The 14,281-nt window shown below is 40.9% G+C and overlaps 1 protein-coding gene across 1 annotated transcript in view; it reads right to left on the minus strand.

Moving 5' to 3' along the window:
* The window catches only part of LOC121506749 (dedicator of cytokinesis protein 3-like), a 172,513-nt gene that overhangs the window by 122,975 nt on the left and 35,257 nt on the right, over positions 1-14,281 (minus strand). Inside the window, exon 4 of the mRNA XM_041782604.1 lies at positions 6,967-7,022. Coding sequence (XP_041638538.1) covers positions 6,967-7,022 — 56 coding nt within the window. The remainder of the gene's footprint in view (positions 1-6,966; positions 7,023-14,281) is intronic.

Below are 14,281 nucleotides of genomic sequence, written 5' to 3' on the forward strand. Positions count from 1 at the left end.
ATCAGTGTCAAGCTACCACTGTAGCATGTTAACACTTCTATATTTCTTTTTCCTTTATCTCAGTAACCTCTTTCATGTGGATAAAACACATTCTCACTCAGATCAAAGTCAGGTTATTGCTTTGTGGCACTAAACCTCTAAAGTAGCAACCAATTCAGAGTCTGTGTGGTTGTAATTGACATTAATACCTAACAATCAGCCAAATGCAGGTGGATTAAGTCATGAGGGGCATCACAATGACTCCAACGACTCACTTTGCAAAGTTGAATTTATTAATGACACAACTTCTATTTTATCAAAATGCAGGTACACTATATTGCCAAAAGTATTCACTCACCCATCTAAATAATTTAAATCAGGTGTTCCAATCACTTCCATGGCCACAGGTGTATAAAATCAAGCACTTAGGCATGCAGAATGTTTCTACAAACATTTGTGAAAGAATGGGTCGCTCTCAGGAGGTGAATTCCAGCGTGGTACTGTGATAGGACGCCACCTGTGCAACAAGTCCAGTGGTGAAATTTCCTGGCTCCTTAATATTCCACAGTCAACTGAAGCGATTGGGAACAACAGCAACTCGTCCACGAGTTTGGGATGAATTAGAGCGGAGACTGAGAGCCAGACCTTCTCGTCCAACATCAGTGTGTGACCTCACAAATGCGTTTCTGGAAGAATTGTAAAAAATTCCCATAAACACTCTCCTCAACCTTGTGGAAAGCCTTCCCAGAAGAGTTGAAGCTGTTATAGCTGCAAAGGGTGGAACAACGTCATATTAAACCCTATGGATTAAGAATGGGATGTCACTTAAGTTCATATGCAGGCAGGTGAGCAAATACTTTTGGCAATATAGTGTATCTAGTGTGTTTTTTGTTCAATATACAGTACATATGAGACATACAGTTATCTATCCGTTATCTATCCATTTAGTTTAATTTGTCGACTCATGCTGGGTTCCTTTTAAGAGAGCAGCTGGGAAAATAAACTGATGAGCAGCAAGCAGGTATTAGAAGCTGCTGGTGCCTCTTGAATCCCAAGAACCTCTGGATATAGGATCCCCCAGAAGCTCAAAATTATTAGCCCCCTTTAGAACTGACCTTTTAGTGGAGCCATAGCTAAAACCACTGTTGGTCAATAATGTGTCTTAACTTTGCAATGATCAAAGCAAGTCAAAACCAACAGTTATTTCCCAGTTTACACACAGTATAAAAATCTCAGAAAGAGTTTAGGCTGCCATTTGAGAAGGCACCACGCAAAACCAAAAGAAATCCATTTAGACTTGACAAAAAGAATTGTTGATGCTCAAAAAGAAGGGGAAGGATCTACAAAGTTATCACAGCATTTCCAAGAGTCAAGCACTGGAGTGAGAAGTATCAAGAAATTCAAAGAGAGCCAAACAGTCCAGAACAAGCCTGGCAGAGGTAGGAAGAAAAAAATTTCAAAGACCCTGGAAAGAAAACTAGTGAGAGATGTGTCTAAAGACTCCAGAACAACTGCCAAGACACTAGTGAAGGACACAGTCTCAAGGAGACCATCACTAGAGCCCGGCACAGAAATGGACTGAGAGGTTGCAGACCAAGAAAAACTTCACTACTGCAATAGAGACACCTTCAAGCCAGACTGGAGTGTGCTAAGGACAACCCGGATTATGAAGGATTACGAATACTGGAAGTGTGTCCTTTGGCCAGATGAAACTAAACTAGAGCTCTTTGGCCACAGAAACATTGGTGATGTTTGGAGAAAGAAGGCAGGGGCGTGTCACCCAAAGAACACCGTCCCCACAGTGAAACATGGTGGTGGAAGGACCATTCTGTGGGGATGCTTCAGTACATCTGAAACTGGAAACCTTGTCCAGAGGGAAGGAACCATGAAGAAAGAAGGATATGCGGAGATTTAAAAAGAAAACCTGAGGCAGTCAGCAACAAGACTGGGTCTGGGTCGTCACTTTTTCTTTCAACACGACAACGACCCAAAACATATGCCACTCATAGTGAAGAACCACCTTCAGAAGATCAAAGTGAGCGTTAATGAGTGGCCTGCAGAAAGTCCTGACTTAAATCCCGTTATCTGTGGGGTGAACTGAAGACGAAGGTCCATGCCAGAAGACCATCAAATCTGGGGGAGCTTGAGAGATTTGCCAATGAAGAATGGGCTGGGACATGAGGGACCTTGTTGAAAACTACAACAAACGACTGAAGGCTGTTATCCAACAAAAAAGGAGACACTACTGACTATCAGTGCCAGGGGGGCTAATAATATTGACCCTGGTAGTTTTTGTTTTTTGTGGAATATTTTCATTTCTGTGTGCAAAGTAAAATACTGTAAGCATCCAAAATAAAACTAGGATGTTTGAAAAAGCTGTGTTAAAAATTATTTGCTTCATTTATCAGCACTTATAAATACATTTAAATCAATGAAATTTTCATAGGGGGGCTAATAGTTTTGTCCTCATGTGTACATGAAGGCTAATTTTCAAACAGTTCTATTCACTGATGAACGCTGTGCTACACTGGCTTTTGAAGCTCTGTTTGCAAAAACTCTACAGCAAACAATCAAGCAAACCGAGTGTCGGAGCAGAGCACCGTCAAACTCCATACAATGACTTTAACCACAGGGTCATACACAGGACAGCGGTCATTGTTCTCAGTGATGCTGATGGGAGCTGATGGTCACTTCACACTGTAAACAGCTACATGTGTTCACACTCCTCTACTCCACGGTAAAGACACTGGTGATACAGTTGGTCTTCTAAAATATCCAGGAGTACTTACCACAATAAAATTATGTTTTAGTTTTGTGGCCTTATCTTGTGTTCTTAAATCTAATTTAGTTTTCATCTGGTGTATTTTTACACAGTAATATTAATTCTAAAACACATGGACTATAAGCAGAATTATACAGCTGCAGCTTTATAGAAGTAGTGTGTTCATATGTAATATTAGGCCAAATGACAGGGTTGCATTAGCTTTGTTTAGTACAGTAAGGATGACAAATGAGCTAATTTAAGCACAATCCAGGTTGGGATTCATGCAGTGCAGGAGTAACCTACTTTTATGTTTGTGTAAATGGACATGGCGTTAGTGTCACAGACCTGCCTGCTGCACACTGAATGAGAAACAGAGAGAGCTGCAGACAGAGATCACTTTGATTAACATGCATGTAAATAAATGTATGGACATCAATCCTTGTGTGGTCTAAAAGCAAAAAAGACATCTCAAATCGTCTTATTGCACAGGAGTGATTTTCAAACATTTTTTGCACAAGGCATACCAAACTTCAGGCTATAATCTAAAGGCACCCCATTTCAAATCCATCCAAAATTGCCTCTTTAAATTATCTTTCAGTATCTTTAGTTGATGTTAGTTGTAGCGATGATACATGGCTGTTCAAATTCACTTGGGAGCAACTGAATTACACAAAGCATGCAAGATTTATGTTTGCAGCATACATTTCAGCCATATCAGCTTAATGTGATTAAAGCAATATGCTGTAGCAAATCCAAAACTTTTTGCAACTGTTATTAGTCATTGTCACATCAAATTACCCCAAAAACCATAACCTGACATGCCGTTAAGTGTTGCCAGTAAGTGTCCCTGTCCTGTAGGGCAGTGGTTCTCAAATGGTGTAGCAAGGTGTGTACTAAGGCAAGTCTAGGTGTGCAGTGGGAATTTTTACAATCATGTGTGATTATTATGACTGTACAACCACTGAAAAATTGAACAACCTCTGAGAAAATGACAGTTTTCTGTAATATTTTCTTACTGGGCTTTTCTGTCATATGCATGTTTTTTTTTAACCTTGCAAAGCAGATGGATATGCCTGTTTCCGTGTTTCTCACTGGCAAATCCATCTTGCAAAGCTTCCGTCTGCACCGTTTGGGCATATGGAAGACATTAGCGTTGATGCTACTAAAGCGTAAGTTCTATCAGAACTTGACGACATTTCTTCGTTAAAAGAAGAACAAAGAACAGCATCGAGTTGTTTTCTTTTCAAAAACAACACAAGTTGAGTACTGACGTGCCTACTGTTGCCATGGTTCACTTTATGCAGCTTTCTATGGAATTTACTTGTCGGCGCATCTCGGTTTGAGGCTTCCATGTCACGTGTTTTGTTGCTCTGATTGGCCCATCAAGATGTGACAGACAGAATATTCATCCAATCACCCTCTGAGTCACTGTCCATCTGGCATGTCAGGTTGAGTGAATGTACAGCTAGATTAACTTTAAAACTACCACATAAAGGTGGTAAAGTTACAGTACTGCTTTATCTAAAATGAAAGGATATAAACAAACCAAAGGAGCCAGTTTTTCTTCAAAGAAAAGCCAGCTTTAGAGCACACTCAGGCCTTGATACAACAAAGTAGCAGACAAATAAAAAAGTCCTCCCTCTTACGTAAATATTTAACCTCTCTGGTGCAGCACCTTTCCTTATGCTGCACACTTGCATGAGAGACGGCCCCAGGAGTCTGAGTGATAAAGCAGAGTTAAAGTAATCTCAGCTGACGGAGCTCACTGAAGCTTCTAATCCCCCCTCAGGAAACAAACCCTGGTCTCATACAGGACATCATTAAGAGCATCATTAAGAGAGAAGCTTTTAGATGTATGAGTATTCTTTCACTGATTCTCCCGAGGCATTTAAAGCACAAATTAATGTCTTTCTTTTAGGCTTGCCTCTGTGTATTTACTTTGTTGTAATCAGCTGATAAATACACTACATATAAGCTGGAAAAAGGGAATAATCTTAGACACATTTTTAATGTCAAATAACAATTTACAGTGAAATAGGGAATGTGTTGTGATCTGTCTGATTCAGAAATTGATTCTGAATCAATCATGACCCCCAAAATCAGATTCAAATCGAGTAATGGGATACTGAAAGATCCCTATAACCTATTGGCATCAAATTAACACACAGAGGCCACTTTATTAGGTACACCTGTTCAATTGCTATTCAACATAAAACGCTAATCAGCCAATCACATGGCAGCAACTCAATGTATTTAGCCATGCACAACAAATGGGATTTAAGTGACTTTGAACATGGCACGGTTGTTGGTGTCAGACGGGCTGGTCTGAGTATTTCAGAAACTGCTGATCTACTGGGATTTTCACAGTCAACCATGGCTTGGGTTTACAGAGAATGGTCCGAAAAAGGGAAACTATCCAGTGAGTGGCAGTTGTGTGGATGAAAATGCCTTGTTGATGTCAGAGGTCAGAGGAGAATGGGTATGCTGGTTTGAGATGATAGAACAGTAACTCAAATAACTACTCATTACAAGCATGGTACGCAGAATACCATCTCTGAACACACAACATGTTGAACCTTAAAGCAGATGGCTCTGATGCCTCTGATGGCTACTTCCAGCAGGATATTTCACCATGTCACAAATCATCTCAAACTGGTTTCTTCAACATGACAATGAGTTCCCTAAACTCCAAAGGCCTTCACAGTCACCAGATCTCAATCCAGTAGAGTACCTTTGGGATGTGGTGGAATGGGAGATTAGCATCATGGATGTGCAGACAAACCTGCAGCAACTGTGTCATGCTATCATGTCAATATGGACCAAAATCTCTGAGGAATGTTCCCAACACTTCGTTGAATCAATGGCATGAAGAAATAAGGCAGTTCTGAAGGCAAAAGGGGGGCAAACCCTGTACTAGCAAGGTGTACCTAATAAAGTGGATGGTTAGTGTTTTTTCCTCTAAACAAATCATTTGAACTCTGACTCTATTATAACATCTGAAGCCATGGGGACATTTCTTCTCAGCACTCACTCAAGGTTTACATAAAATAATGCAGAAGGACATCCTCTACACTGAGCACTAATCTCCCACTGTTTAGTTGTGCACTGATTAGACTAAAGCCTGTAAATGAAAACGGATCCATTATTTAAAAACCACCATTTATTCTGCTGCTTTCTCCCCTGACACACTAATGAGCACCAAAACTTAAACAAGAGCAATGAAACTTGTGCTCTTTCTCTTAAATACACACTCTTTAAAATACAGCCGCACATGTACACACACACTTACACACTCTATTCTAGACCCACTTGGTCAGTAGTCCGTAACTCTATTTGTCATCGTGCAGCAGCTCTCTGGGTTCAGTGAGACTCTCTCCATGTCTCTGCATTAAAAAGTCTGTGTTTGGCCTACAGGCCTCTTCAAACAGTCAAGGATTCACTAATTCCAATTAATTTACTCTCTCTGCCTTTAATTAAAAACTCTTATGCAAATGGAGGCACGCTCTGTAACTCTGATTAATCTAATGTTAAAAAGACTTTTCCAATCATTATGCAAATGTATTAAAATATGTACTCTTGAACTTGGAAGGGAATCGGAAACGAGCCGGTTCATACTTTATTTAGAGAGGAGTCTCAAAACATCTGATCCCAACAGAAAACAGGAATTCATCAAATTACCTCCTAAATGGCTCTAAATAAAGAGTAGAAAAAACCCTCTCAGCTGTGGAAAATCAAACATATCTACTCATCTGCAGCATCATCTAAACACTTCACCTGCAATCTTAGATGATACGTTCGCAGTGATTCAAAGATTCTGATCATTTTTGTGAGAGGCACTTTGAGGTCTGTTTCATAGCTTTACATCAGTGAGAGAGAACAATTAGCAAAAAGATTCTGTGTTTGGAAGCTGCAGAGGTGGAAACTGATCTGGATTATTTCTGTCTCTGAGGCGAGGGGAAACAAAAGGAAGGAAGTGAGTGATAACCTGATAGAGGGATCAGGCTGACTGATTTTTCTTTGGAGTTAAGGCTGGCAGTCAAAAACAATCAGTCTGTGTGGATTAGGGAAACACTTTAGTAGAGCACAGCGTAAGAAGTTAGCTCTGTTTCCAGCTGTGGGAGCTACGTCTTCCTTCTGTCTTTAATAAACTCAGAACATTGAAGCCACAAAGACAGAAGCAGACGTATAAATCATGATATAACTGGACAGTTTGGTGCACTTACCCTCTGTTGGTGACGATGGCTTTCTTCAAGTGGATGTAACTCGCTGGAAAAACTCCCTGTAAAGACAGAAACACAAAACAAATGTTGAGTTTAGAGGCAAAACACGTAGATTTTTTTGCACAAAATGTATAAATGAACTAAAAAAAGAGTAAAGCCCTGATATATATGTGTGTTTTTATTGAGGAGTACTTAGATTAGCTTAAATATTTTCTTGGGTTTTCAAAGTCAGAGAAATCCTTTGTCTTCATTGTTGTGACAGGATGTGCTGTTTTATGGCAGCTGCCATTAGAGTTTAATAAAATAATCTTATTTACATTAAAATGAGTGCTTGACTGACATACAGATGTTAACACAGCTGCATGAAGAGAAAAGCTGGAGAGGGAGGGAGATCTTGAATAAACATTGCCCCTAACCAGTCATTTGAAACCATCAAAACAGCTTCATACACCATATGGACAAAAGTATTTAGACACCCAACCATCGTACCAAATACATGTACTTTAACATAGAGTTGCCCCCCCCCTTTTTTTTTTGCAGCTATAACAGCTTCCACTCTTCTTGGAAGGCTTTCCACAAGATTTTGGACTGTTTGTGCCCATTCATTCTGCAGACTATTTATGAGGTCAGACACAGATGTTAGACCAGAAGGCATGGTTCACAACCTCCATTCCAGTTCATCCCAAAGGTTCTCACCGGGGTAGAGGTCAGTGCTCTGTGTGGGCCAGTCAAGTTCTTCCACACTGAACTCAACAAACCATGTCCTTATAGTCCTTGTTTTGTGCACTGTCCACTTTGTACACAGTCATGTTGGAATAGAAACGGACTGTCTGCAAACTGTTGCCACAAATTTGGAAACATGGCATTGTCCAAAATGTCTTTGTACGCTGAAGCATTATGATTGGCCTTCACTGGAGATAAGGGGCCTTGCCCAGACTCTGAAAAAACAGCCCCATGCCATTATTCCTCCTCCACCAAACTTCTCAGTTGGCACAATATGTTCAGGTAGGTAACACTCTCCCAGCATCTGCCGACCTGACTCGCCCACCTGATTGCCAAACAGAGAAGCGTGATTGGTTACTCCACAGAACATATTTCCACTTCTTCACAGTCCAGTCTCAGTGTGCTTTACACCACTCCATCTGATGCTTGACTTTGGACTTTGTGATGTGAGGCTTTCATGCAGCTGCTTGGCGATGGAAACCCATTCATGACTCTCCCACCACTCAGGTTTTGTACTAACATTAATACCAGTGAAAGTTCAGAACTCTCCAGTTATGGAATCGGCACAGTGTTGGCAACTTTTACGCACCAAGGCCCTCAGCAGTCATTGACCCTGCTCTGGGAATTTCAGGTTCTTGTACTTCATGCTTGCGCTGCTGTTGTTCCTAAACGCTTCCAATTCCCAACAATAGCACTAACAGTCGACTGAGGAATATCCAGCAGGGATGAAATTCTGCAAACCGTCTTATTGCAAAGCTGGCATCCATCACAGTACCACACTTGAAGTCCCTGAGCTCTTCAGATTGAACCATTTAGGATCACAAATGTTTGTGAATAGAGACTGCATGGCTAGGTGTTTGATTTTATACACCTGTGACTACAGGTCTGATTGGAAAAACCTGAATTCAATATTTAATGAGTTTGGCCAAATACTTTTGGCCTAATTCTAGCCTAGTTCTGTGATTCTGTGACACACTGACACCAGGTGATTAATGTGACCTGTGCCTGAAATCAAAAGAAAACCACAGTTTTAATCAAGAATGAAATGATACATATTTGTTTGTTTATCATGCATCTTTTATGCTAATAATGACTGAAAGGTGCATTTCTGTAAAACAGATCAAACATTTAACCCCCCTGATAAAACAGTTTCAATCTCAGTTATTTTTTGGATTTTGTTTTTAAATCTGTCGGGAATTCAAAAACAGGTAGCCTATACCATAACACGTTTTTCCTCTGCATATTTCTGAATGTAATAATGTTCTGGGGACCAGATGGGAAGATTTGAGGTCTTTGATGTGGTCCTGCCTGAGCTAAAATCATGTAAAGCAAGGACTACCAAGCCTGCAAATCACTGCTGCTGTACATACGCTGCATCTCAGAGGCACACTGTTCAATAATTCATAGAGGGTAGACTGAAGGTTATACTGAAAGCTGCTACAGCATGCAGGTACGTCCATTTATTTGCGATCACACACTGCAGGTAAAGCAAACAGACAAAAACACACTTTGATTTCTGTAAATGTGCATTCTTTTGGACTTCAAAATCAATCTATAGAGGGTTGTTGGGAAGTTACACTGAGGTTTTTGTCTGAGATTTTCTTTGCTGGAGAACAAAATATGATCAATGAAAAGAAACCTGGTATCGCAGCATCATTCAAACTTCCTCCATTTCAGAAACTTTTAAAATCACTTTATTTTTCCTTTAAAGTTAGAAAGCACCAGATGGGAGATGCTGTGTTCACCGGAGGTTTCTGACAAGCCAATCAGTGTCTCTGCAGCAGGTGTGGCCCCTGGTGTGAGGGCCCGCGGTGAAGCTCTGTAGTCGTTCTTACCGCTTAAGAGTAAAATGTAGCATCACTTCAGCATAGCTGGGGTTTAATATTTAAAATGATGTTCCCCCTCTTTTATCTTAAATACTGCATATTATACTCTTCCTCAAATGTGGAAGTAATTAGGCATTTAGTGAGACAAAATCCGCATAGCTCAAGTGACTTGGGAGATATTTTATGGAAATGGTGAGAGAGGGAAAAAAAGAACTGTTGAATTAGCAAAACGTAGCTGCAGCTGCAGGAGTCTACAGAGGGAATCCTCCACACAGGAGGGATTTCATTTATAGATGCTCCTGCATGTTTTAGAGAGGAGAAGACTGAATCTATTTAAGAAGTGTGTTCATGTCTGTGTGTGCTCAGCTGTTTGTTCACATCCTTGTGTACTTCTGTGGGCGTCTTATTTATGTGCTCAGAGATGCACTAGAGAAGGTGTTAACACACCTGTCTGTCTGTGTGCTTGAGTATTTCAGAGGCTGTTTGTCTGTTCTGTAGTGCAGAAGTCCATCCTTCAGCAGTCAGAAGCAATAGTCTCATATTAAAGAAAATTATCCATCTCTATTTTTAAAAGACTGTAAATGTAAGTTTCCTCTTGACTGCTGTAGACTGATGGTCCACTCTTGGTCAGGTACCTTTTTATATGTGCGTGTGTATGTGTGTGTGTGTGTGTCAGTTAGAGCTGCTGTCAGAAGACTGAACCAGTGTGTGAAACTTGAAATCTGAAAACAAGTTACAAAAAAAATTTAGAACATATTACATTTGCTTGAGTTCAAATTGAATTACTGTACATGACAAGACTGGGTTAAAACCTACTATATGGCTGACAGCAATTATCTGGGATGCCTGTTAAAATACCAGACTGATATGTGTTTTGGCAGAGATATTTTTTTTGCAGGTAAGTAAATGTGTTGTCCCTAATGTCTATAGGTTGAGAATCGAAGGACTCTTTAAGTTTTAAACATAAAGCCCTGGCAGCAGGAAACAGCTAACCTGACACCTCAGATTGACTGAATGTATTTCACAGTCATCTGGGAATGCTCCAATAGAAAGTGTCTGGGAAGGGCAGGACTTCTCTGAAAATCTACAGAAGGCAACTAGAGGAAAGTTTAGTCTGTCACATTCATGACGGGCTATCAGAGTGACAAATGACGTAGTGCGCATGTGCTACTCTTGTGCAGGCCACCACTGCCATAGATTGTTAATGGCAGAGTTTCGTGTAAAATTGATGCCGAGGCCAGTCAGGATATATGCAAAAATAACTTCTGTGCCAAAATAAGCTTTTGATGTGACTCTTTGCGCTTGTTTTAAAAAGAAACGTGGTCTTGTTCTGATTAAACTGCCGCTTTCCTCAAGCTACGTCCAAGCTAACAGCTACCGCTCGCAAACTCCTGCTGAAACAGAGCGGGAGAAGAGCAAAAAAATCTTTTCTGTCAGCTGTCATTGTTGCTCTCTGCCCTTATTTTAATAAAGAGATGTTGTCCAGTTCAGACAAAACCATCACTGTGGCTAAGTCCAAGCTAATTCTTCCGCTAGCAGGCATTGTATACAAGCATTCACACAACAACTTACCCTTTCCCTAACCTTGCAAAGCAGATAGATCCGCCCGTTTCTGTGTTTCTTATCCATCTTGCAAAGCTCCCGTCGGAACCGTTTGGGCCCGGTTAGAAAGTGACAGGACCAATCGGCAACAGCCGAGCAGCAAGAGGCCAGCGCAATTATGGCAGAAGAGCTTAGTGTGGTTGCTGCTAAAGCTCCAGTTTTATCAGAACTTGATGACAATTCTTCATTAAAAGAAAAACAAAGAACAGCAGTGAGTTGTTTTCTTTTTAAAAACAACAAAAGTCATGTTCTGACATGTCTACAGTCACCATGGTTCATGTTACTCCCCGGTAGGTGTGCACGCGCATCTCGGTCGTGGCTGTGTCACGTGTTTTGTTGCTCTGATTGGCCCATTAAGATGTGACAGATGGAACATTCATCCAATCATACTCCAGGTTTTTTTTCAAAGCCTCTGCCCTTTCCCAAACGCTTAGTATTGAAGGTTTCCTAGATGGATGTGTGAAACACATCAATCTGGTGTGTCAGGTTACCCTTTCCTTGTAACTCTCACATACTCATGTCAAAGCAGGTCAGCAGAAGAGCCAAAACACTTTTCCAATCATGACAAACTTTTGGTGTTGTTTTTATTCTTTATTTCATGCAAAAATGTGGTCAAGTTGTGGTCAAATTGATGCTATACTGGAGCTATATTTAAGGTAATCAGTGCACTGGAGGTAGCCATTTCAAATGATTTCAAATACAACTAAACCCCGCCAGTACCTACCGCTTTGTTCTCAAATAAGGCTGATTGGTCTGAACAGTGTTCGGTTCGGTAAGAAAATAATGAAATGAAGTTTTTCAAGATGGATTTGTTTCATGACAGAGGTGGAGTCTGGCAAATCCACCTGCTTTGCAAGGTTAGTGGTGTAGTAGCTCTATGGCGCACTGACCTCCTGATGACCTGTTGCTTGTGGATGAGACGGATGTTGATATAGTGATGTTTTGCTTTCAGGAGTCCTTGCACTGTGTTGAATTTTGAAGTTAACTGGATATGTTGCACGTTTTTCTGGCCGTTAAGATCGATCTGCTCTACTTGGACTGACATGTCTGGCAGTGGCCGGGACTGGAAATAGACTTCAAGCAAAGAGGGGTGAAGTGGTGCTTCTGGGACATACTGGAGACAAACCTGAATGTGTCCAGTGGAACTGCAAAGATTGGCGGGATTGTTAACATTTGCTCCACACTGCAAACAGATAGAGCGTATGTTCAAAAAAATCTAGAGAATAGGCTTTCCTACTTTCTTCACGCTGCTTGTATCTCATGGCCAGAATAGACAGAAAAATGATAAAGAGTCATATTTACTGTGTTTTAAAGATTATTCATTTCCACATCAGTACAATAAATTTGTAATGTGTTTCTTGATGACACTGAGGTCGAGTAACACTTTTCCTTAGACTTCAACCATTAAAGATTTATTTCCATGTCGGTAGAATCTGTCACCGGGAAAACGAACACAGTAGAAATATGCATCCAGTTTGTGCTTTTCCAAGTAAAAGTCAGTTTTAGCGTTTCTTTGGAGGAACTGCCTTCATTTGCACAGAATGCGTTAATTCTGAATTTCTCCCAGCTCAGTTTGGCTAAACAATGAATCAGGTCACTGCTAGGGAGAATTACTTACATAAACTTATGAAGAAAGGCAGTGTTGTGACAGCAGAGATATCCAGCCAACATACATCACCCACATGCCTGGTAGAAAAGCCATTATGGTGTGTGCTGAAGCAGATAGCATAGTAGCTGCACGCAGCAAAGCATGCAACTAGTCTGAAATGGATGTTAAGGCTGCTGCTGTTTAGAGTAAAGATCACCCTGATTTTCCCAATGAGCTCTTCTTTACACTGATTAATTCCAGCCGACTAAAGTCTTCAGAGATCTTCAGTGACCTTTAAATTCTAAAGTTTCACTTTAGAATAAAAGCAGCAGGCCAGCTGCCAACACAGTGAAGAACCCCTGAAGACACTCAGGGTGAGTGTGGAGGCTGTGATTTTCTGTGTGTGAGACTTTAGGCTGTTTAGGGTTGAAGATGGGGGCAGCTCAGCTTTATTGCCATTTCAGATCAGAAAATAAAAGACATGTCTGATTATCTGTCATGTGCGTGTCTTTGTGTGTCGGTGTATTTGAGAGTGTCTGGCACTTAGGTGTAACAGATGACCCTCCCACAGTGGGGCAGTGAAGGGCGTTATGTTTGTGTGTGAGGCGACAGCTGATCTACCCTGCCAAACACGCTCACACCTGTCTGCCAGCCCTGCTGACACGCAGCAGGAAGTCACTACACTCTGTCTCAGCGACATCCTGGCTAAATTCCTTGAATCTGTGCTCGACTCACTTCAGTCAAAGTGGCCGTGTGACCGCTCACCTTCCAGCAAATTTGACCAATCAGGGAGGAGTATTAAAAAAAATCCAAACACACGTACATAGAAACACTTTCACAGATAATGACAGGAGCATTTGGGATGGTGCTGTGTAAGCCTGTGCTCAGAAACGATACAGTATGATACATGAACCGATACAGCCGCAAATGCTTGACCGCAGTTTTAAAATACAGTTCACAAAAAAGCCAACAGATGGCAGCAGAAACTAAACAGTCTTCTCACTCTAGAGCAAGAGACAGCTGACACTCACACCAGGGAAGGTGGATCACAGTGTCTATCTACCGCCAGCAAGACTAAAAGCAAAGATACCTTGTTATTTCAGGTTTCTTCAAAGACCTGAAATTCAGGGGTTGTATATGAGTCATGCAAACTTTGCAGTAAACGAGGTAAAACTCTGCAGCAACACCAATCTTCATTGACACAACACTAGGCTAATTAGCAGTTGGCAGTTAGCAACAACAGCTAGGCACACCAGGCTAATCAGTGTTTCACTAACCAGAACTGAATAATGCTGTAGAGTCAAAATTTCCCCTTACTTCTAAACAGGATAAGGAGATTAGAAGCAGCATTTAATGCTTTTTTGTAAAGACATTAGCCAAACAGCGACAATGATAACGAAGGCTTCAGGCAGCTGTTTGAGTAGAGCTGTTTAACCCCAACTCATTGGTGCATCACAAAAAAAAAACAGGTGTCATTTTATGGAGATGTAAAGACAAAAAGACATTCTTTCAAATGCAAGTAGGCTTATAGTATAATGAAATCACAATATTAAAAGAAAAGTATGAAAAACAACAGCAA

The sequence above is a fragment of the Cheilinus undulatus genome, linkage group 3, assembly GCF_018320785.1.
Source record: "Cheilinus undulatus linkage group 3, ASM1832078v1, whole genome shotgun sequence".
NCBI lineage: Eukaryota > Metazoa > Chordata > Actinopteri > Labriformes > Labridae > Cheilinus > Cheilinus undulatus.